Source organism: Eulemur rufifrons, chromosome 3 (assembly GCF_041146395.1).
Source record: "Eulemur rufifrons isolate Redbay chromosome 3, OSU_ERuf_1, whole genome shotgun sequence".
Classification (NCBI taxonomy): Eukaryota; Metazoa; Chordata; class Mammalia; order Primates; family Lemuridae; genus Eulemur; species Eulemur rufifrons.
The window spans coordinates 17,306,785-17,331,389 of record NC_090985.1 but is presented as its reverse complement, the minus strand read 5'-3'; the positions used below and the strand labels follow the sequence as shown (position 1 = coordinate 17,331,389).

General features: G+C 50.6%; 1 protein-coding gene across 3 annotated transcripts in view; it reads right to left on the bottom strand.

The window, feature by feature from the left end:
• ALDH1A3 (aldehyde dehydrogenase 1 family member A3) overlaps positions 1–24,253 on the bottom strand; it is a 33,009-nt gene extending 8,756 nt beyond the window's left edge. The window contains exons 1-9 of one of the 3 annotated variants that reach the window (XM_069465794.1): positions 24,128–24,226; positions 18,822–18,926; positions 16,647–16,787; positions 12,278–12,407; positions 11,960–12,021; positions 10,948–11,076; positions 9,180–9,293; positions 7,054–7,156; positions 4,596–4,780 (exon numbers count right to left, since the gene is read on the bottom strand). In XM_069465794.1, the coding sequence (XP_069321895.1) occupies positions 4,596–4,780; positions 7,054–7,156; positions 9,180–9,293; positions 10,948–11,076; positions 11,960–12,021; positions 12,278–12,407; positions 16,647–16,787; positions 18,822–18,926; positions 24,128–24,226 (1,068 nt within the window). Of the gene's footprint in view, positions 1–4,595; positions 4,781–7,053; positions 7,157–9,179; positions 9,294–10,947; positions 11,077–11,959; positions 12,022–12,277; positions 12,408–16,646; positions 16,788–18,821; positions 18,927–24,127 lie in introns of all 3 variants that reach the window. The other 2 variants (XM_069465795.1, XM_069465796.1) reach the window with 2 other exon arrangements.
• Between the last annotated feature and the right edge of the window lie 352 nt (positions 24,254–24,605).

The following is a 24,605-nucleotide window of genomic DNA, read 5'->3' as shown; positions in this document are numbered from 1 at the left end:
TCTTGCCATGTTGCTCAGGCTGGTCTCGAACTCCTGGGCTCACGCGATCCTCCCACCTCGGCAGGCTGCCAGATTTAGCAAATAAAAATACAAAATGCCCAGTGAAACTTGAATTTCACACATGATCTTTTAGTGTTATAAGCATGTTCCAAACAATATTTGGGATATATTAATATTTATGCAAAAATGCATTCATTGCTTATCTGAAATTCAAATCGAACCAGGTGTCATGTATTACCTGGCAACCCTGCACCCTGCATACTTGGCGCCAAGGATCAGGGTAACAGGAACCGGGGTTCTCCCTCCCCTCTGCAGCGGGGAAGTGAACAGGAACGCTGGCCTCCCTACTCAGCTGCCCTGGAAGCAGAGTGGAGTGAGCCTCACGGTGGGGTGCAGGTGCTGCTCCTTGGTGGGTGAGGAACTAGCTCATCAGAGAGGCTCCACCTTTTGCCATCTTGTCTAGAGGAGTCTCCATGGCTGGAGTTTGCCCTGTGCCACCAGCCTAACACCCGGCTTGCAGACATGGAGCCAGCCATTGTCAAAAGGGCACGCTTCTAGGAGACTACTCAAGGGGGACATGCTCTTTCTGTCTGCCCTCCGCTGACCCTTCTTCCTAAAATCCTAGGGAGCCCTGTTTTCTATCATGACCTGTTGACAGTTCCCCACCTCTTTAGCTGGGAGAGACAGAGCTTTAATAGGTTTATTGTAGCTGAGACTTTTAAATAGAAAAACTAGTTTCATTCCATAACATTAAATAGACAAATAGGCAACCTCCATGGTGCATCGTGGCTGGCTGTCTGTCTGTCCCTGGGGAACAGGCTGGTATTCTCAGAAGGGGAAGGCATACACCATGCGTGTTGCTTGGCTAACCATCATGAAATATGGATCCAGTATTAAAATACTTACTTGGATCCATACCTCACACCTTATATCAGGATAAACTGCAAATAGATCTAAGATACCACCATGAAAAATAAAAGTATGAAAGTTTTAAAATTCTCCCATATGGGAGACCCCCCCCTGCAACTTGGACCACTGATGATGGCCTTTCTAGGACTTGAATTGCATAAGCCAGAAAAGAAAAGATTGACAGATTTGAGTATGTTAAAAAAAAAAATCATCATGAGGGCAAAATCGGCATAAGCAAAATCAAAGGGGAAAAAACTGGGGAAAAATATTCATAGAAAGCTAATTTCTCTACAATGTATGTAAAGAGGTCATAGAAATGATGAGAAAAATGACCAATAGCACAAAAGAAAAATATGCAAAGCAAATGCACATTTGATAGAAAAGGAAATACAAATGCCTTTTAAACATAGGATAAGATGCTCTACTCTATTCCTTATAAGAGATACACATATATTAAAACTAAAAGACATGCCATTTTAAACTCTCAGATGGGCAAAAATCCATATTTTGTTGGTGAGGCTGGAGCCACAAACAAGCTTATAACAATGTTGGCAGGAACGTAAGTTGGATCACCCTCTCTGGAAGGTAATTTGGCAATGCTTACAGAGATTACAAATGTGTTCCCACTTAGCAACCTCACTTTGGGGAATCTGTCCCAGGGATTTCCTCGTGCGTGTGTGAAATTACATACTCCGTGGCCTTGTGTGTGATTTGCACATACCCACATTAATCAGAAGATGTTATTTAAATTATGGTGGCTTCATACAGCAGAATTCTATGTACATATGAAAAAGAATGAGGTTCCCATGCACTGGAATAGAAAGTTCTTCAAATTAATGACCAATAAACAAGGTGTAAAACAGCATAGCTATCACGCTAACTGTTGTGCAAAAATAATGGAAGGGATCAGAAGACATCTTCGTGTTTGCTAGTGTACACATAAAGAAATTCCAGAGGCGCACATGAGAAACTAAGAGCACGGGATACCGACAGGAGGAAGGGTAAGAACCAGGTGCATGAATGGGCGTGAGGAGAGGAGGGAACCGTTTCACTATAGACTTTCTTTACATGTTTTGGGTTTTCACCCATGTGTATGTACTCCCTCACCAAAAAAGGAATGAAAACAACTGCAGTGGATCCAGTAATAGATTGAGGTTCTCTCAATTTTTCTCTGGGTCAATCAAGTCTCAGGTTAAAAGTTCCAGGTGCTCGGCTGGGCGTGGTGGTTCACCCAGCACTCTGGGAGGCCAAGGCTGAGGTGGGAGGATCGATTGAACCCAGAAGTTCAAGACCAACCTAAGCAACATAACAAGACAGCCCCCATCTCTACAAAAAACAGAAAAATTGGCCGGCATGGTGGCACATGCCTGTAGTCCCAGCTACTTAGGAGGCTGAGGCAGGAGGATCGCTTGGGCCCAGGAGTTGGAGGTTGCAGTGAGCTATAATGACACCACTGCACTCTAGGCTGGGTGACAGGGTGTGACCGTGTCTCAGGAAAAAAAGAAGTGCCATGTGTGGCTGAGCCTCTCTCCTCCTCCTCCTCGGGGGCCAAGAGGGCCAAAGGGGCTTCACCAAAATGCAGGTCCTGACTGGCTGCTGACCACGTTCTTCCTGGAAGACCGCATCTGTCCTGCAGGCAGCGCTGGGTCCCCGTGGAAACCCTGCGCATCCAAACTCAACACGCCCCTGTGAGTCTATATGAACACATTGTTTAAATCTAATAATCCTCCATGAAATGTCAGCTGGTGCCTTACAGTCCAGGAAGGAGGACCTGCCAGGAAGTGAGATGACGCAGCGGGGCACAACACCAGAAACAGGGAAATACGGCCCCCAAAGGACTGGCCCTAGCCTGTGCTCGGCTCTCAGCCGGGAGGACGCTGCCGGATCCTGCCCCGGCCAGGTGGCCTGAATAATGTTTATGTGCCTCGTTGCTCAGTTGCCAAATAAACCTGAATGATTTTGGAGCATTCCAGCGAACGGCTCGCCCGCCGTGGACAGCGATCTAGGTCAGCTAGCTGTTTTACAGGCATGAGACAGACAGGACTATTTAGACAGCTGTAAGTCCTCTCACAGTAAAATCTTATTACCCTAGATGAAAAAGCACTTTGGGAGAAAAAATCCAAAGGCGTCCTAAAATAATATGCTGAGGTTAGACGCCTTTTGTGAGCTTTCGAAAGGACTCTGAGCGGCGGCACACAGGCACTGATGAAATCAACACCCCTTCTGCCTCCGTGTGCTCTCCTGGAAGAGAGTTGTGTATCTGGCTTCAGAAGTCAGGACTGAGGGACTTGGAAAGAGACTTGCAAATAATGATGGGGTGAAAAAGGTTTCCTTGGTCTGGGGATCAGCTCACATATTTCCCACTGCTTCTGGATTAGTTTTAAAATCACGGTGGATTCGATAATGACTTGTGGTCGTGTTTGCGTTTAGATCTGAAATCCAACCAAGCCCATCAGACAACCTTGTGTCACTGGCTGCTGGGTTTGGGGCGGAGGCTGGGCAGCCATGACTGGGGACAAGGAGAAGTGCGGCTCCAACCAGGGTCACGTGGCATCAGAGCATGTGGGCTGCGGCAAGCGGGGTGGGCGCCGTGGCCAGAAACACACCCCTCTCCCTGTCCCCACCCAGAGCTCCCCCCAGGACGGTTAAGCAAGACTGACCAACATGGCCCGAGGCCTCTCTCACTGCCATCTAGATCGGAGAGCTTGTCATTTAATGCTCTTCCCTTTTAAAAACAAAACCTACTCTTTTGAGGCCTCCCTAGATGCCAAGAAATTCTCATAATGTGCATCTATGACTCCCATTTTCCAGATGAGGAAACAGGTGTGGAAGGATTTGGTGACTTTCATAAAGCCACGGAGCCAAACTGGAGCTCGGATCTGCGGTCTTCCGTATACATGCGGTGCCAACGCAGTGGGGAAGCGACAAGCTCCCAGGAGAGACACAAGTGAGTAAGTCACAGTTCACGTGATTTGAAATTTCATGGCTGGGGCAGGACTTTGGCTAAAAGCAAAGTGGGTTGCTGTCGAGTCCATTTCAATAATGCATGGGATGGTCAGGCTGCCCTCTTTTAAATATTTATCCATCTGCTTCACTTCATAATTAGCAAGAAAGTGATACAGGATGTGCCCTTTTAAAGAGGATATTAAACCCTGTGGTTATGGTCATTTTCATCCTGGCCTGGGCTTCCTAAACCAGGCTTCCAGAGCCGTGCTCCTGCGGCCTGGAGGCCCATCTCTATCCCCGAGCCCTCCCCATCCGGGATTCTGTGGTCTCTGATGGTTCACCTTGTCCTGGAACACACGTGGCCCCCCTGCCTGCACTCTGCTGCCTCCAGCCGGGGTTGCAGCCCCTCTTCTGCACTCAGACCATGGGGTGAGACACCTCTGCCTGAAGCTCTCTCCCCGGGGGTTGGGTGGCGCAGAAGAAGGACGGCACTCTGAGGGCTGGAGGGTGCAGGCAGACGGCCTTCCGCCCTGGGAACAGCTCCCTCCCCCCACGCCCCTGTGTGTACAGCCCTGTTTTATAACCCCATGGGGGCCTGATGAGGTCGTATTGTTGATCAGCTTCTAAACAAAAGCCTTAAGCACCAGGGCAAGTCAGAGAGGGACCATGCATGGGGCCATGGGACTGCCTGGTTCAGCCCCCAGACAAGCACCATGGGTGCAGACACATCAGTAGGTTACCTGGGGTCCCTGTTCGGTCCTGACATCAAAGGGGTCTCCCACGGGCCTTTTCTTGGCATATTCCACGCTCCGCCTGACAAACTCTGCGTAGATCTGCTCCTCCACGAACACCCTGGAGGCGGCCGTGCAGCATTGGCCTTGGTTGAAGAACACTCCCTGATGGGCACACTCCACTGCCAAGTCCACTGGAGGGGGAGGGGGAGGGGTGGCAGGCGGGAGTGAGAGGAAGCGATTAAGTTGTTAAAGCAGGACTGGCGACAGCTGCAACTCTAATTGCCCACACAAGAAAACAGGCCCCAGGACGGCCGCATTTCAGAAATTAATTTTGTCCTCGGCATTTCCCAAACAGAGAGGAAGAGAAAAAGGATTTTCGGGCTCACCAAGTTTGGGGTTAAATCAGTCCTCTGACTGCAGGACTTCTCAGTACCTTTAATATGCTAAGGAACACAAAATTGTAGCACTCCCCATTTCACTTGCCCATCAAACCCTCCCCTCCCCCTTTTCTGAAGGACTAGTGATACACAGAATAAACTTTGGTAAGCACTGACTGAGGTAGGCCAATTGTCAAGAACTTTTAAAGGAGCCAACATTTTCCATGTTGAGTAAAAAAGTGTCTTATTCTGTAAGGTAACATCATGTATAACTTAAAAAGGGTTTTTTAAAAGGCAGTGATTCTGTCTGGGGAGGGCTGAATCTGAATTGCAGAGCTGACATTGAATGAAAACCAGTTGCTAAAAGGGAGCTAGAGGGTGCGTAGAAAGTAAAATCTTCGGGGATAGCTTCATGGATGAGAATAGTAATGGGATGTCATTCACACTTGCAGAGGGGCTTTAGTGCTCGGCCCTGGGCTGGCTGTTCAGCAGCCCACACCAGGGCTTGCACAGAGCAAAGCGAGGGCCCCCGTGGCTAGTCAGGGCTCCAGGCACTGGAATGTGATCCATCCCAATTCCATTGGGCCAGCTCCGGAAGACTGTGCCCTTGGCTTTGAGAACGAGGTCACTGCTATTCGGCTGGGTGGTCTGTGTAAGTTTCGGTGGCAGCAGGACAGCATCATAAGGTTCTTGGCCCTCCTGGACCCCTGACTCCTGCAGTCAGCCAGCCCAGGTGCCACCTTGAAACTGTCTCCCCTCCAAGGTAATGAATTCATTTCCCGGCCCCTGACAGGAGCCGAGGGTGGCAGCCAAAGGGGCAGAGAAATGGTGGCTTGTTACCCCTGGTGCCTGGGGTGCCGCTTATGTCAGGATGTAATTTTGTGGGCTGGCACTGCCCCAGTGAGGAGCAGGAGATGGCTACCTAGCATGTTTTTATGACCCTTGTGAGTAAAACCAAGCCCCAAACAGAATGAGTCCTGCATTTTGGCTGCAGTTTTCCTCCCCAGGAAAACTCCCATGCTTTGATGGCATGAGAACAAAAACCAGGAGTCCTGGCTCTTTGGATTGGAGTTTGGGACTCCAAATGTGGTTCACAGTGCCAGAGATGCTCCACGTGGCCCCAGAAACTGTTCGCAACACTAATGGTGCTTTCACAAGGGAGCACCAACCCAGGCAAAAAAATGGGCAGTCCATCCTCAGGCCTCGCTCCCCTGGCCTTCCTGGGAGCTTGTTTCCTTCCTGCCCCACCCCCTCTCATTGAAAGCCAGCTGCAGAGGGCAGTCATTTACACCTTAGTGAGAAATTGTGCCAGTGTCATTTTTCTCCAGAATATTTGCAATTCCAGCCTTATCTGAGTGTGGAATGAAAGGCTTTGTTCTCCATGACAGGAATTTCTGGACAGGCGGGGGAGGCTATTCTTTAAGGTGAAGGTGCTGCAAGGCCCTTGGGAAATGGCACCTTTTGATGAATGAATGCCCAGCATGGCCCTTTCTGCCCCCTTCTGGACGTGGCAGCCAACAATAGCATATATTTCCATATTGTGTCATCTGTCTCCAGCAAGACACAGGCTGCTCCCCAGCTGCCGGGCAGGTTGTGTTCCCAGGGAGGGGGCGGACAGGCAGAGAACCAGACCACGCGGGCATCTGTAAGGATCAGCTGCCACTGGCCCCTGATTACAGGCCTGAGACAGACAAGGAAGAAACATGTCGACTCTCCAGAGAGCCTGAAGATGGGGGCAGTACTGGTGGGGACGGATGAATGCCTGGGAGTGGGCAGCCCCCCGTCCTCCCCCGGGGACTCTGGAGGAGGAGCTCTGCAGGGACCAGAAGGTAAACTTCATCTTGAGGGGCAGGAACAGGCAGCCCCTCTGGCTGCCACCTAAGCCACGTCCTTCCCAAGGCAGCTTCCTGTCAGCAGTAAAGTTGCCTGTCTGTGGCGGGGTGACCGCAGGCAGGATGACCCAGGGTGGGAGCACTCCCATGTGTGGGTGTCTCTCTCTCAGTTGGCTCTGAATTCCGGCCGGGACGTGGGGAGAGACTGACAGTGCCGGGAAGGCCCCACACAGCCCGGAAGGGGGACGGACTCACGGTCGGCATCAGCACACACAATACACGGGTTCTTGCCCCCCAGCTCCAGCGTCACCCTCTTCAGGTTGCTCCGGGAGGCGGCTTCCTTAACCAGCTTTCCCACCTTCAGGATGAAACACAGACCACAGTAAACCTTGGATGCGGCTGGACCTGGCCCAGATGTCGGCGAACTCCGGACACGCCCAGGAAGCGGTGCTGGCACTTCCCTCTCCTGGCCTCCCCGGCATCTCCCAACCAGACCTCGGCGTCCTGGGAGCCTTGTCTGACCGCTGCACTCACAGGTGTGGATGGAAATTTCTGGAAGGCTCCACAGCTGGCTAGGAGCAGAGCCGCCTGCTCACCTGTCCTGGCTCCTGCCCCTCCGAGCCCAGCTAGTCTGGCAAAGGGACCAAAGGGTGACCCTTCCGCCCCTTGGTAGTGACATCTGAAACTCTGAAAGCCCAGCAGGGGAGGTGGTTCTATGTGTCTCTTTGGTGTAATCTGAGGGAGCCTCCAAGAATTAGAGAAATCGTGAGTGCAGCTGACCTTCAGGATGAGAAGGAGCCAATTTTCTGGAAACACACTCTAAGACCGAGGCTCGACAGGCGGGCAGGGAGAGAACTGGTGTGCTATGAATTAACAGCAGAACCACGCAGACAGGAATTCTCAACTCCCCCAGTGTGCCCGACTGACGGGGTCTCTCCCACTGTCCACCGCACACCAGACGGAGGGCTGGCCCAGCATAATTTGGTGACCTACCCTGGGCAACAAACAAACCAGGCCCCACGGACTTCAGAGCCGGGAAGACCCTCAGAGACTGCTGCAGACACCACGGCCCAGAGCCAGACAGCCAGCAAGGGGCAGGGCTGGGCTCTTCAGGGCCTAAGGTGTGAGTGCATTTTAGAAATCAGCAAGCTCACGGGTGGTGGCCTGAACAGGGTCTGGAACTGATCCACTGTGACAATGTTTGTCCCCAAGGAGAGTCACAGCATGCATCAGGGCTGCAGGAGGGGGCCCAGGCTCCTGGCTGAACTAAACTAGGAGGGAGATTGGGATACTGATTGTGCTGATGGCATAGGAAGTGTTTATTCATTTCTTTTTAAGCACAGAGGAAGTACTTGCTCATTAAAAATAATTCCACATACAGATGCATGTAAATTAAACTCCCCTCCCCCCACACCCCAGGACCCACCCCAGAGGCAGCCATGGGAATAGTTTCTTAGGATCCCTCCAGACAATTTCTATTTCTACACACACACATACACACACACTCACTCACACACACACACACACACTGTTTTACTAATGAGATCAGATTGTAGATAATTTCCTACAGTTCGCTTTTTTGTGCTTCAACAACAGACCATGGGCAGCGTTCCCTGTTGCGATGGCTGTGAAACATTTCATAGAACGGATATAACATACTTGAAAACACGTCCCTGAAGGCTCATGAGAATATTTCTCTAAGCAGTTCCTTCAAAATGGAACTTCTGAATCAAAAGTTTCTCACTTTAAAATTTTTGATGGGTGTCATGAATACCAATTGCCTCCCACCTTAGGGACGGTGTCGGTGAGTGCCTGCTTCCCATGTTCTCAGCGAGGCCGTTTCAGTGTTTACCAATCTGACAGATAAAAGGACAGTCTGATTTTCACTTGAATGTGCATTTCCCTAATTACCAGTCAACTAGGTTCAGCTTACTGAACATTCAGTATTTCTCTTCTCTGAGGTTCCCCTTTCCCCACCTTCAGTCTGTCTTTTTTTTTTTTCATTGATTTGTAGGTGTGCTTTATATATGAAGGATATAAATTCTTGGAGCGCTACATAGATGACAACTGTTTTTCTCCCAGCTTGTTATTTATCTCTTAACCTTAATTATGATGTTTGCCATATGGATATTTTACATTTTTATTTTATCTTATCTCTCATTCTTTTCTTGTGAGCCTTCTGAGTTCTATTTATTTAGTTTGGAAACTGGGCCAGTGACTTTTTTTTTTTTTACTGGTTGTTATGTATAATACTAAAACATGGTCAAATTTAGAAGAAAAACGAATCATATTTGACCCCGTCAAAGGAAAAGTTCATGCGTCTCCAGTCCCCAATAACATATTCACAACGACTTTTGCCAGCAGCCCGCGAGGAGCGTTACCTCCGTGGAGCCGGTGAAGGCGATCTTGTGGATCTGAGGGTGAGAAGAAATTGCTGCTCCCACTGTGGGCCCAAATCCTGGCACGATGTTCACTACACCTGGAGGGAACCCAACCTGGGAAGAAATCGAAACGGCATTCAGAGGAGGAGAAGGGACCACTGTCTGCCACAGACCGGCGTTTGGGCAGAGAGAGCTGTGGCTACACCATGTCCCTGAGCAAAGCAGCAGCCCCACAGGGAAGCCTGGGCCTGGGTCACGCGTCCACCCCAGGACCCCACCTGTCAGCCTCAGGGCTTCTCGTCTCCCACCACCAAACCAGGGTGCAGGCTGGGCCAGGGTGGGATGCCCACCCCTCCTTCCAGGCAGGGCTCCCCACCCCAAACGGGCCGTGAACAAATGTACAGTGAGGCTGCAAGGTGGCTGTGGCCCTCCCGTAGTACAGGACCATTCAGCATGTATATGTGTGTGTGTGTGTGTGTGTGTGTATGCGTGAGAGTGTGTATATTTGAGTCTGTGTGAGTGTGTGTATGCGTGTGTGAGAGTGTGTGTATTTGAGTCTGTGTGAGTGTGTGCATGTTGAGGGGAAGAGAAGTACCTCTATCACAACCCCTCAGCCTCAAAGGCACCTGCAAAATATCCTTTCTGAGCTTCAGGTTTCATTTTTAAATCAGCCCCATTGATGTTCCAAGTGGTGACAAAATATCACTCCCTTAGAGTTCTCTGCTTGTTCAACCTGGGTCACACCTGGAGCCGGCTCTTCCTGAAGGCGGGACTGCGATTTCTTTCACATGGATGCCTTGTGTTTTGCACATACTAAGCCTCTTCATTGGCCATGAACACCACAGAATGAACAAGGTGGAGGATGCCATTCCCCACGTGTCCTGTGTCTTACTTACAACATATGGCTTTAGAAAGTCAAGATTTTGGGACCTGGCGCTTGAGTCTTTAGTTTTACAGGCGCTATTTTTTAACAGTTGTGATTTTGGAATCTGTAAGTCTCATCAAAGTGACTTCATTGCATCCTGTATCACCAGCCGAAGGAAAGCGGAGCACTGGTGCCTTATCAGCAATTGCAACCTTGCCTCTAAGCAGTACGGGCCTGCATTCCAGTGGTGTCAGCCTGGCTGAGAAGTGAAATGAAAGGACCTTTTCTTCCGTCCCTCTTTCCTTCCTGTTTCTGTTTCTAAACCTTTGCCACATACAAGCTGGTGACGGGGTGCCTAAAATATGTTGCCAGGTATGTCTGGAAGGAGGTGTGCCTTTGGGCCACCATTTCCCTAAGTTGCGGCTGCCCAGGGGAAGAAGACGATTGCTTGCAGAGCAGAGGGCACTGACGAGGAGGCGCCCGGGGGACCTGGCGTGGCGGCAGCTACTCAGCTGCAGCTGGCACGGTCCCGCCTCCAGAGGAAAACAGACCATCTCATACACCACCAATGCGAAGCCCAAAGAGCCTCCCGAATATTTGGCTCCCTTTTGGGTGACCCTCCTGCACATTCTCCAGACAAAACACTGGGTTCTAAACCATAGGTTTGAGCCCATAATAAGAGCTAAGTGTTCTCATTAGGACCACTGGGAGGAGTGGAGTTTCTTCCAGCTCAGTGACCACAAGCAGGAGAAAGAAAGTGCAGTCGCCAAGCCAAACACAGGGAGTCATTGCCTTCCCACTCGACTGAGCTGCTGCCATCGTCCCATCTCGTGACGGTGGCCTGCTTCCTAGGAGCGAGGATGTTATCAAGAACATGTAGTATTTTCTGTTTGGACGTCTTACCTCTTTGATCAGAGAGCCGAGATGCAGGGCGGTCAGGGGCGTCTGCTCCGCCGGCTTCAGGACCACGGTGTTCCCACAGCAGAGGGCGGGCGCCAGCTTCCACACCAGCATCAGCAGGGGGAAGTTCCACTGCGACAGAACACAAGGGCCTTGGGGACACGGATCCACCCTCTACCCTGTCCCACATGCCCAACGATGTCTCTGTGGAGGACACTTGCAGTTCATGATCTAGATTTGGGGTACAGGGGGTAACATAGGCGTGTTCAATGGTCAGAACTACATCCCTGCACAGCGCTTCCTAAATTGCATTCTCGGAGGTGCCAGTAGGTAGCCTTTCGAAGAGGATTTTGCTGTATGTGTATGACCTCCTCTCAAAAATGTCTGCTGGAGGGACGACATCCTTCTCCCTGCATGGAGCGCTCTTCCAACCCTCACTGCACGCCGCTGCCTGTCTCTCCAGCTCCCTGCCCGGCTGTCGCTGCAGTGGCCGGGGGCGTCCCAAACAGACGGGCTGCACTGTCGCACTCCCTGGGCACCTGCAAGCATCCCCACTGCCCAGTGAATAAAGTCCCAGCCCCTCGGCAGCCCAGGCTGCTGGGCCCTGGCCTCCCTCACTTCCCCCAGCCCAAGCGTTCCTGCTGTGTTTTTCCAAGTGGCTCAGCCACTTCCACACCTTTGCCCAGGCCAGTCCTCCTAGTTGGAAGACCCATTTCCTTTTTGAATAAGTCTTTCTTATCGTGAAGGCCCAGTTAAGAGACCACCTTCCTCGGGGTGCTGGCCACTCCTGACCACTCTGGCTGGAATCCCCGGTGCCTTCACTGCACGCCTAGAGAGCAGGAATGGGGTCTCGTCCGTGTCAAGGGCCCTCAGCCCCAAGCGCCATGCCACAGAGCAAATGCTCAATCAGTGCTGGTGCAATTGGATAAAAACACACCAGAAATTGGTTCTAAAGGACACAGGACCATGGGGTGGGGGCTTCATAGAATCTACCGAGAAAAGCTGCCGCACTTACTGGAGTGATGGCCCCGCACACACCGATGGGCTCGTGCCTGGTGAAGCACACAACATTGTCATCTGGAAGAGGGTTACATGGTGGGGAAGGACACAATCAACGTGAAGAATTTCAAGTAGTAAAAAGAAAAGAAAGAAACCTAGAAGCCCACAAATGTGCCGGCTCCATGTCTTGTCTATTACACAATGAAGTGATTTGAACTCAACTCCAAAAGTGAAGTTGCTTAGAAGAATCGGCACAGTGCCATTCGGACCTCGATTAACGAGAAGACAGAGCCCCAAAGAGACCCCAAAGGAGGCTACGGTCCATCCTGCTCACCTGTGGGGATGGTCTTGCCCTGGATTTTGTCTGCCCACCCAGCAAAGTATCTGAGGGTTTTAATACAGCCCTCCAGGTCAATGAAAAAGGCATGAAGGAACGGCTTCCCTGTGTCCATTGTCTCCAGGGTCTGCAATAACAAAGTGACATGTTTCAGACACGGCTTGCCTTTCTTTTGCTTTTGAATGGTCAGGTTGTCAGAAACAGGGAGTGGAGTGGTGGGGATGGAACAGGGGGTTGGGGAGAGAACACAGTCCTAGGACAGGGCTCTCTGGACATTGCAGTTGTACAAGTCTTTTCAGAAAGCGTGACCCTAAATTTAAAATGACCCCCGTCCCAGATTGCAAGGTTGGCTTTTATTTTAAAACACACAAAGCAGGGTGGGGTGGGAGGTTGGGAGCGTGGGGGTGTTGGCCAGAGCATGGGCATGCGTCCCCCTTAGGGACCCCTGGTTGCAAGGCTGATTTGAAGGCTCGTGGGGGAGGAAGACACATTCGTGCCTGGTCTTCCACCCAGAGCACAGTCGCCTCCGCTGTGCGACCCAGACACGCGTGCTTGTGCCTTCCCGGGAAGCTCTCCCAAGGTTAGCTGGCTTCAGGGTGGCTGCGGGGGAGCTGGCTTCCTCTAACAAAAGAGAAAGGGAAGACGTGGGCTCTGCCATCTCGTCCCGGCTGGCCAGCGTGGCTGCGGAAAGTGACCGAGCCCAAAGATGCAATCCCCCCCACCGCGCTGGAAGCCGGATGCGCAGTCGGAAGGGAGCAGGCTCGCCCTGCTGGTGAGGGAGGTGCTCACCCAGGGCCAGCGTGCAGCGGCTCAATGGCAGGGATTCTTTTCTATTTCTAGCCTGGGTGGAAGAGAACCCCTTTGTCCCTCAGACAAGCGGCCCCAGTTGAGCCCAGTGCCGAAACCGCCAGTCATCCGTCTCTGCAGGAAGTGGCCATCCTGACACATAGCCCAGGGCTGGATTCCTGCTGAAGAGTCAGCGGAGTGAGATGATGACTGAACCAGGAAGAAGGGCCCCTCCTCGTGCCCAGCACTTTAACCCCAGTATTTGCATCTGGAAAGCCACGTCCCATCCAAATAGGAGGCAACCACTTCTGATTAGCTCTAGCTGAGTGGCCTTGGGTAAGTCCCTAAATCGCTCCCTGCCTCAGTTTCCTTATCTGTAAAGTGAGAATAATAATGGCAATGACCCCATAGAGCTAGTGTGAGAGCGAAAGGAGTCACAGGGCACTTACCAGAGTGCCTGCCGGCAGCGAGCACTGTCTGACTGTTCAGATGATAACTGTGACAGTTACAGTGATATTATCATCTTCCCTTTAGGCACCAGACAGGTGCATGGCAGTCCTCACCTGGGGACCCCAGGAGACAGGACTGGTCTGGGTCCAGGGTATGTGTCCCACACCCGGCAGCTGCGACTCCGAGACTGAGTCAGGCCAATGAGGCATCACGTGCACTGTACTGTTGGTTTCTGTTGCTTTGCATTCTGAGCTGGAACTTTCACTTTTCCAGGGGAATCCTAGCAATTGCAAATCATGCCAACAGATCTCCAGAACTGGGCGACCTCCAACAGTATCTACACATCTGTCAGTGAAACCAGCAATTATTCTCAGCCCTTTCCTGGAATGGAACAAGAGAGAGGACTTCTGTCCCCAGTCCTGGCTTACCACCTCTGGTAGCCTTGGAGAGCTTACTTAACCTCTCCAGGCCTCAGTTTCCTCATCTCAGAAATGGAATAATAAATACTACAGGTCAAATGCCCATAACAAGCTGGGTGCATGGTGAGCATGTATAAGCATTGGCTATTATTTAATTTATTGTTAACTTGGACAAGTTTTCTTATTGGAGTGACAACATGAAGTTGCCAGGTTGGTTTTATGGAATCTCTCCAAGCAAAACCCAGATCATGTAGGCTTAGGCAGGAAATTGTTTAAAAAAAAAAAAAGATTCACAGATGAATAGATGAATTAGTCCACAGGACTGAGTCTGAGTAATCGAGTGTTAGCTACGGATTGAAACAGTCGCCTTTTAAACAGCTTGTTGTCGTGGCTCCATCGTGGGTAAACCACAGCCACTCCTCAGTTTACTTCCTTTAACAGTTTGAGAGAAAACTGTGCCTTCTGAGAAACGAACACATCGTAACCCTCAGATACTAAAGAATGATGAAACGTGCTGGGGGGACGGCCCCTAGACTGCCTGCACGCCATGGCTTCAAGTGACGGGGGCCAGAAATGGCACCTAGGTTGACAAGGAGAGTGAACAGGGAGGGCCTCCCTCTGGGAGCTCCCCAAATCAGCACCCAGAGAGCCAGAGTCTGGGCACAGGGTGACTCAGCAAAGGAGAGAAAGTCAGGGGCCACCGGATCCACCACATCTGTTTCCAAACATTCAGCACAGGAAAGTAAATACCCGGCTCTGTCAAGCCACCGAGCCCGCGAGAGAACATGCTGCCTGAAAATGCAAGGAAACCATATCAAGGTAGCGAGCGAGGGGTGCTTCCCTATGATGTGGTTGGAGTTTGAAAAACCATATTTGCCAGTAATTCTCTTGTCTCTTTCATGTTGTGGCAAAGAGCTGGATCTTATTTCTTGCGGGCAGCGAGGCCCCGATGCCAGCAGCGATTTGCCGGGTTGCCTTCTGAGTTCCTCCAACGTGCTCTGTCTGCTATGAAAACACAGTTGTGCTGGGACAATGGGGCGAGCTGAAGATGAAGGTGGCTTTGCAGCTGCTGCTCCTAAGATGATACTGAAGCTTGAGGACCGGGTGGGGAGGGGTGCCCAGGGCACATCCTCTCTAGCCGGCTATTAGTCCACACGGACATTGCCGACCGATGAGCTCATGCTGGGTGAAAACAGAAATGTTTTTGAAAAAGCCAGTTTGGCAGCTTGAGGGTTGAGGCTGGCTTTCTTGCAGGAAGAAACCAGAGGCTCCTCAGAGAGAAGTGCTCACCCGGGAGGGAGCTACCCTAACCTGGTGAACATGCCGGCTGGGAAGGAAGGAAGGCGAGCTCAGTTTCTATGCAGATGCCCCTCAGGGAAATGCACCCACGGGCAGTGCCTGAGACTTGCTCCGCCCCTAAGAAACACATGCAGGGACAAAAGCAACTTCAGGGTCCCGGCTAACACTCTCCTTTAAAGAGTGGCCACTCTACTGCTTGTTCCCAACATCAGGAAAACCATTTTTCCAAATCAAAGGCCAAAAAGGAGATTTCCTTCCCTACAAACTGTGCCTCAAGGTCTGGAACAAGTTTTAAAAACAAGAGTCTGAGCCGTACAAGGACAGGGTGTGCAGATGCCAAGGATCTCAAGGCCTAAGGTGGCCCCAGGATGTCCTCTGATTACCCACCTCAAGACCAAAGGAAGTTCCGAGGATCTTGTTAAATAATGCATTAGCAACTTATTAATGCCTGCGCGGCCCAACCTCATGGGGTACGTTGCACTAATATACCCATCTTACAGCCGAAGAACTAAGGTATCTAGAAATTACTGGACAGCAGGGCGTGTAACTGGGATTAGAGCCTAGGCCTTCACATAGCATACAATAGTACAATAACTGCTATTAATAATAGCTTTGTCTATTTAGTGCTTACTATATGGCAGGGACTCTGCTAAGGATTTTAAATGAATTGTTCTCACAATACTTAGATATCATTATTAATGACATTTTATGAAGAAATAAATCTCAGAGAGGTTAAGCAACTTGTCCAAAGCCACACAGCTAGTAAGTGGGAGAGGTGGGATTTGAACCCAGGTCTTTCATACTCTGAGGTTTCCTATAACCAGAGTATCCTGCCCTTACCACCATTCCACACATACTCGCCACTGCCCAAGTCAGGAGTGATGATATAGGAATGATTTTAGGTCATATGGGGACACGTTTTCTATGTTAAGTAGTGGCATTTATTTTATATGTACTTAAAAAAATAAAACCAACATATTAAACCTGTGATTTCATGAATATTGGTACCTAGGATGAGGTTAAACTTAAGTTTAAAAGGAAGTTAATGTAAAAAAGGGAAAAAGAGTTAAGTATATAAGTGTACAGGTGGGACCAGGATATGGCCCAGCCTGAGGTGACCATCTGTGAATGTCCCAAGTCTGAGAACCACTGTGTAGCTGAACTTCCTATAGGCAACTTCTTGGTCAAGCAGCTGAGCTGCAGGGGACAAACATCTGACTTCAGGAGGAAAGGGACACAGTCCAGGGACATAGACACCTGCCTACCACCTGGGGGCTATATCTCAAAGGACAGAACAGATCCACGCCCACACAGAACCCAGGCCCTCAATCCTTTCTCCCACGCCCCACAGGAAACAGGACTCTCGGTGAGGCTGGCCCATCCCACACCGGCCCCCACGTGCATGTACTCACGGCCAGGATGGTGCGGTCCCTCTCAACGAGGTCGGCCAGCTGGTGCAGCAGGCGGCCACGGCTCAGGGCATCCAGCTGGCGCCACGCTGAGCCCCTCTGGAAGGCGGCCTGTGCAGCCTCCACGGCCTTGTCCACGTCGGGCTGAGTGGCCGAAACAACAGAGAGAGGGTGTCGTCTTTTGAAGCAACTGCAGTTTGGAACCACCTGGCTGTCAGTTATAGAGGACAGCAGAGTGGTGCCTCTGTCTTGGGGTACAGCCGAGGAAGCGGAGGGTGGCAGACAGGCTGCAAGCTGCAGTGAGGTTTTAAATCGCATGAATGGCTGGGGGCTTTCAAGTGATTTTTTTCCTTCTTTGCGTCTTAAGTCTTTTTTGAGTTTTCTATAGTGGCCAAGCATCAATGTTCTTTCTGATTACAAAAAGCATTTAAAACTATTTTTTAAGTCACTGACCTTGAGTATTTTTCTTGGTGACCCAAGTATGAAAAGATTTTCTACTCACTAGCTCAGTTTGAACCCATACAAACCTGTCGTTCACAAATTAGGCGGGAAGTGTCTGTCTTGGCATTTTATTCCCTCTGGGAACTGTGGCCTAAGAGTGAGAAGCGGGGAGTTCATGCAGGTTGCAGAACTGACCACATCAGAACAGTCGCAGACAGGGAGGTGCAGGGGCTACCACGGAGGCCTGTTTTCTCCCTCCAGCCTCATCTACCCCGTGGGGGCAGAACTGGGTCTTTTGTGCACTCATAGAATAATTGCAACAGAACCTTCTTCTTAAAAAGAAAAGTGATAACTGTTTAGAGTAGCGGTGTTCTTTGTTATTCTCAGGACAATGGGGCTTCAAGGCTCTGGTTGCTGACGGGCCATGGCTCATCTCGAAGGCCCCTCCGAGCCTCTCTGGGGTGCTGCAGCAAGCAGTGGACACCAGACACCAGTCAGGAAGGGACACCACCGAGACTCTGTGTCTCCAGAGTTTACTTGGGGATGAGCAGAAGCTTTGGCAAGGGAGATGTTGGGACACTGAATTCCCTGTCCCAGGCTCTGGGGTGGAGGCCAGGACCTCTCCAGCTGCAGGGGCGGGTGGCCTCTGTCTCCAGGTACTCAGAGCAGTCACCCAGACCAAGGTAAAAACTGGAGCCTGAGGGGGCAAGGGCCTTGAATGACCCTCCCAAACACCTGTATGGGACACTTGGGAATCTTCAAGTGGCAATCCCATTACATGTCACACCCTCCCGCCCATGCCTGTACATTCTCCTGTGGGCTCCTCTGTGCTTTCTTTGTAAGCAGAGCTTAGCATGGGATGACACACAGAGGAGGGTCTGTACAGGTGGGACCACTGTGCATTGCACACCTATATAAAACTCACTAGTGGAATAAAACCCAAGCTTACTCTGCACACGTGCCCTTCCCCCTCCATGGCCAGCATCACCAGTATGCTGGCTAAGAGTGTCAGTCCAGCACCCCAACAGTTGAGGGGAGGTTTACGTCTCCCTTCCCTCCATGGAAGAGCTTTACCTCTAACCTTTCGCCAGTGGCACTGACCGTCAAAACAGACTTTACGTTCTTGAAATGTAGAGACACATCCAGAAGTCCCTTAGCTTCTATATCACAATACAGACCCTGCACTAGCAAATAAGGTTATAAAGATGACAGCTTCCCGCACTCGTGTTACGTTTCTAGTAGGAAAGAAATCTGGTGGTTATGTGATGTTATTCCTACCCCCACATCACTTGGATAGCATGGCTTTTTTCCTTCAAGTCTATTTTTTTTAAAGTGTCTCCTGCCAGAATGCTGCATTTGGTGAAACACACCGGCCGGAAATGCTTTCTGGAAAGATTCTTTAAAGCTTCCAGGTTCAAATAATTGATAAAAACCTTTCCTTCAGCCGTGTGAGGAGGATAGCTGAGGTCATCCTCATAGATGGAAAAACATCTATCAAAGGAGAGTGACTTTTTGCAGAGGCTCCTCGGTAATCAATCCCATCCTGGCCATGTGTCTGAGGAGCGCACACCAACTCGCGCAGCAAGCCAGGCTCTACCCCCGGGGTGGGCCAGTTCTGCCTCATAGCTACGCCAAACTGCTTCCTTATCCTATGGTTATGTATAATTGAATTACTTAGAGGCAAAGAAAAAAAAAAGAGAGAGAGAAAGAAAGAAAATAAAAAAGAAAAGCACCCACCTTATCTCCTTCTTCCACATCACATATTTTCTCTAGAGTTGAAGGGTTATACGTGGCAAACTTTTTTCCACTCTTGGATTCATGCCATTCGTTGTTGATAAATATCTAACCAGGAAAGGAAGTGTAACGAATTAGGTTTAAATCAAAATCATATAATTTCAACATGCTAAGGACCTTAGGTAACGTCTTGTCCGCCTTCCCCGCTGCTCTCCGCACCCCCTGGACGTTTTACAGATGAGACCTGGGGGCTGGGGGAGGGGGACAGAGCACCAGGGTCACGTGATCAGCAGATCACTGGGGACAGACTCAGATTTAAACTCCGAGTTTTTGTCACAGTAAAACTAAAGTCATTTAGAGTTTTGTCTAAATTGTTATTACTAATAGCAAGAACATGAATTCACAAGGGAATAGCTGAGTTAAATAGTTCAACGGAAAGTGGGAATTGGACCCTACGCCCTCATAGACTTTGGGGGAAGTTTAAATAGGTTTATATATAGAAAGTCTCAAGGAATCCACCTGCCCCTGAAAGGTAAGTCAGCCCTGAGCACTCCCTTCCTCCATCCCGCTGCAACACCCAGCAAGATTGCCAAGGACTTTGCTTTACAGGAGGCTCTTGCCATCTCCCTCCAGTAGTTTTTAACGCCCATCAGCGCACCCCTTCTCTGCATTCCCTTTAAAGTGTGTAGTTTCATGTTGGGTTTGAGAAAAGCTGGAGTTGGAATACAAAGTTAAATATCTGGGTTAGAAAATGTCCAGGTTATATTAAGAGACATAGCAAATAACGGTTTATATGCAGGAACCCAAGAAATAACCCACAAAACTCACTTTGCTAGGAACCTCAATTATCCAGAACACAGATGAGAATAAGAATGTTTAAAAAAAAAAAATGTCATGAGAAAACTAAAAAGAATGTTTAAAGTCCATGCACTGAAATGTATGTATTATTTATTGTTAGTTTACACTAAGTTCTAACTGCCTTAGAAACATCACATTAAAAGAGAGGGCTTTTGGCAGAGAACTAGGAGCAGAGGTGGCAGGCAATCTACAAAACACCTTCTGACAGCACAAACATCCAGCTGCCCGGTGAGAGGACAGAAAACCGCCTGCTGCAGCAGTTGGGACAGTCTTATCATCATGGCCCATCATGGTATCGAAAGACTCCAACTGCGGAAATGGCTAACACACATTTCCATGAAATAAAATGCCGTCAATAATTTCTCAGAACGGAATTAGTTCATCAGTTTCCATTTCTATATCTATATGCATATAGTATAAATAGCTTTATTTTGCTTGTCTTTGAATTGTTTAAAGGAAGAGCTGCATCCCTCGAGGGATAATTTCAATTATTGTGAAACTGATTCATTTGGAACATTTGACTCCCCAGTGACGACAGATGAGAGAGGGGAGTTGTCTCCTAAGAGTGCAGCTTGGTTACGTTCTCAGTATCGGGCTCTTCTTGTGTAAACCCCACAGCTAATCAGGAAGGAAGCCCGGTCTGCACCTGGGGAGGACCAAACACAGAAGGCAGGCTCTGGCTGGGCAGGTGGGCAGAGACCACCTGCCTCCAGTTTAGAATCCAGAGCTGACAGCATCCATCTCCGGTGGGACAAGCCCATCTAGCTTCTGGAAGCTCAGCGCCTTCAATGTGAGGCCAGACCCCCAGGGAAGTGCACAAGGAAAAGGCCAGGCTACAATTACAGGTTTATTCTTCCAGCTGAAACCAAATCCAAGAGTTCACTTTTGCCATCCAGCAAGTCATCCCTCGGTAACAGCGAGAAATTAATAAGTGGGGAAGAGGAGTTAAGTTAGTGCGGGGAGGAAAGTGCAGCCAGGAAGAGAGGCCCATTTGTAGAAAGATGAAATTTCGTGGGTTAGATAATAGAGACTGTCAGTGAAAATTGCTGATTCTGGGTCCTTCCTGGTATCAATTCCAAGGGGGAGGGAAAATGAGAAGGTGGCAGAAGAGAATATAAATAAGGGGACTGGAAACAGATTGCAATGATCGGATGTCTGCTATACTTCATCTCTAAGCATGCTCTTCCAAAGAAAAAATTACTTGGTTGTTCATGACATTGATCCGCAGTCCTTTCTAACCAGCAACGTTTAAAAAAAATGACTGCTTGACTCTAACCATATTTTCCCATCACAGTGTTTCTAATTTAGCAAAATCTTTTTCTTTATACCACACTAGTAAATAATATTTTTTCTTTTTCTTTTTTTTTTTTTTTTAAGACAAGGTCTTGCTCTGTTGCCCGGGTAGAGTGCAGTTATCATAGTTCATTGCAACCTCTAACTTGTGGGCTCAAGCGATCCTCCTGCCTCAGCCCCCCAAGTAGCCTGGGCTACAGGCCCATGCCACCATACTGGGATAAGTTTTTGTATTTTTTACAGAGATGGGGTTCTTGCTATGTTGCTTAGGCTGGTGTTAAACTCCTGGCCTCCCACCTCGGCCTCCCAAAGTACTGGGATTATAGGCGTGAGCCACCACACCTGGCCTAATAAGTAATCTTGTAAGTGGTTTCTACTGTTGATTTTCTCTCCACTAAAACAAAACAAAAACACAAATAGAAGGAAAGAGTCAGTGAATATGGCCTACTGGTTATGCTGGTTGTGTTGTTTTGAATTCCGAATCAGAGTAAAGGGTCTAGAAAGGAATTATTGCCCTTGACTTGTGAATTGGTATACAAGAAAAACAAACTGTTATAGAGGTATACAATTAAGCTACATTGAGCTGTTGACAGAATTCACATTTTACCAAAGGAACAGAATGACATGGAGTCGGGACTGAGCTGGAAGGTGTCTCGGGCAGAGGTGAAGATGGCAATCATACAAGTGAACTCTGCTGATGCCATTTCCAGTAACTTCCATTGGATGTCAGGCCACTCAGCTAAACTCAAACGGAGTATGTTTTCAAAAAAGGAGATTTGGGGGAATTTTATTTTTCATAAAAGAGATAATAGAAACTGGTGTTTTAAGGAACCAGAAAACCTTGAAGAGAATCCCTGCTACTGGAAGAAATTTTATAAGAAAGAGCCCCTCGACATCAGAAGGGGCTTCTATCCTCTGAGGTCTGTGTGGAGACCCTTGAGGGGCCCTTCGCTCTCCAGAGTCACACAGCATGACAAATGAGGGGGCCTTGACAAAGTCATCCTTCTGGAAGCTGGACCACCCTCGGAAATGGCACCCCGAGGCTGGGGCTTGTGCAGACCATCTCTGGTGTGCCCCCAACATCAAGAAGCACCAGGAGTCAGTTTTGAAAATAGCAGACCATTGCTGGCTCCCTGCTCCTCCCGCCCACCCGCACAGGCCTCAGCTCTGAACTTCGTTTCTCCTGCTCCTTCCCTTGGCAGGCGCTCTCATCGGCCTCTCCCGCCAAGGCTCCCTGAGCGCTGATGCCCGGGTGCCCCCCCTCAGCCATGCAGGCTGTGGGGGGGCCCCCAACTGCTATAGGGAGGCCTCTGCGGAGATGGGCCAGGAACAAGGACACCACAGGCAGCGACACTGTCCCCCACGGATGAGGAGGGTGCAGCCTGGTGTCAGGCAGTTGGAACCGTCATCTCCTGGGAGCCCCCTCAGAATCCTGCTCTCCAGGCCCTGCATCTACCACCTTTCGTAGCTTCAATCCTACGCTCGTTCCATTCAACTGGCAAGGGGGGTGGCACCCACCAAGACACCAGTCACTCATCGCTCCGTGGATCTTCTAAGATCCTCCTCCCTGAGGCTACATTCATACTTATAAAGGGTCCCAAAGAATCGTAGAGAAGATAAACTTTTCCTATGTGGCCAGATTGCTCTGATAGGACTCAAAAACATAAAAAATAAAAGGGCAATAATATATTTACTTTCTGGTTTCTATAGTATTACAAAACCCTATACAGCCAGCATAAAACAAAAAACCCACCATCACCGACAGCAGCCAAACGCCATAGGGTTAGGGTCTTAAAAAATTAAAATGCTATTCTCACTGTTCCCAGAATTTGTGTTGGAATTTTCGCTCTGAAGCTGATACTACTAGGAAAATTACATTAAAAATAATTTCCAGCATTTACAGTGACGTGTCTCTGTTGATTATAGAGCCTTCTGAAAACAGTTAATTTAAATGTCATGTGATCAGAGGCGCAGCCGACATTGGGAATTAAGTGCCAAAAGACCAAAATCTGAAGGCCACACATAATGCCCTGCGACTTTCTCTGCTTGATTAAAACTATTTGAGAAAGATAATTGCTACTTTTGAAAGTAAAATTGATGAGGGAATTTTCTAAGTGCTGTGTCAGCTGCAGTCAGGGGATATGGATTAAGTCGCAAAAACAACAAGAGCCAAAGTTGGGGAAAGTGAAGCCAATGGCTCAGGGCCTGTGCCCCTAAAGTGCCCCCTACCCAGCCCACGGAGAGCAGAGCACCCCAAACAGCCTGGGGTGTGCTCCCTTGTGACGGGCTTCCAGCCTGGGTCTCCTAGCCTTCCTCAGCCCCAGCTGGGAGGCCTCGCCATCTTCCTTTCCTCCTTTCTGCCCCAGGCAGGTGATCTCACCGCTCTGCCGACACTGTAGCCTCCCAGCCCACAGCGCAAAGAAGCAGAGAGCCCTGCGCCTCTGCGGCCCAAGGGACCCCAGGTACTCCGTCCTTGCCACCCGCGGCCTCCTCCCAAGGCTCAGATCTGAGACCTTCTGGGAACGCGCTCGTCTCCTTAAACTCCAGGACCTCGGGGCTCCAGGGCAGTTTCATCAGTGAGCACCTTCCTACTCCCCCTAGCTCTCCTGGCAAGCTGGGTACAAGCTAGGCACAGAAGGTGCCCGGTGCTTCTCGCGTTGCTCTGAGGACCTGTTTCCCCGAGTCTCTCAACTGCAACTCTCAGAAGTGGCCCAAGCTCTCAGACTCGCTCTTGGCTTCTCGAGCACCCTCTGATCCTCCCCAAACCAGACTCGTTCGCCCCGGAAACCATGCCCAGGCGACTGCGGGGAGACCACCGCGCTCCGAGTCAACGCGGCCCGCACCTCCGCTGGCGTTCAAAGCGGGCGGTGCTGGGACACGTCGGGGCTGCGCCCAGCTGCAGCCTGGCACCGTGTGGGCGCTGCTTGGCCTCCCTCGCCCAGCTTCGAGGCTAACAGCTCGGAACCCTGCCGCCTGCGAGTCAGCCCAGGATGCCCAGGAAGGGTGCGGTTTCCAGAGGGCCAGGCCAGGGCAGGGAGTCTCCGGAGCGCCGAGCAGATTCCCGGCCACCGGGACCCTTGCCCCCCACCGCCCCGGGCCAGGCCGCTCAGCGCAAAGGCTGGCTGGCGGCCGTCGGGTGGGAGGGGCGCCCACCTCACCTTGGTGAACTTGACGTCCAGGTTGCGGATGGGGCGCGGCAGGGCAGGCAGCTTCTTGTCCGGTTGCCCGTTTTCCACGGCCCCGTTAGTGGTGGCCATGGCTCCTCCGCCCTCCCCTGCCCGACGCGCCCGAGTCTTCGGCGCACCGGCTCGGCCTGGGCGCTGCGCAGCCTGCTAGCGGGGTGACAGCTACCCGCCGCTTTATGGAGCGCCACACGCCTCCCGCCCGAGGGGGCCGTCTAATTGGCTGCAGGACCGGAGGAACGGAGGGCGGGCGGCGGGAGGGAGGGGAAGGGGCCGGCCCGCCTCACCCCACCCCGCCCGCCGCCCCTGCGGGAGCCGGGCCACCTCCCGCCCCACCCGAGCGCCGGCTGCGCCGCCCGCATGCTGCGGACCGGCAGGGCGACCGCGCCGTGCGCTCTCCAGCCCTGGAGGCTGCTCCTGGACGAGCTCCCCAAAGCGCCACTGGGCCCCGGAA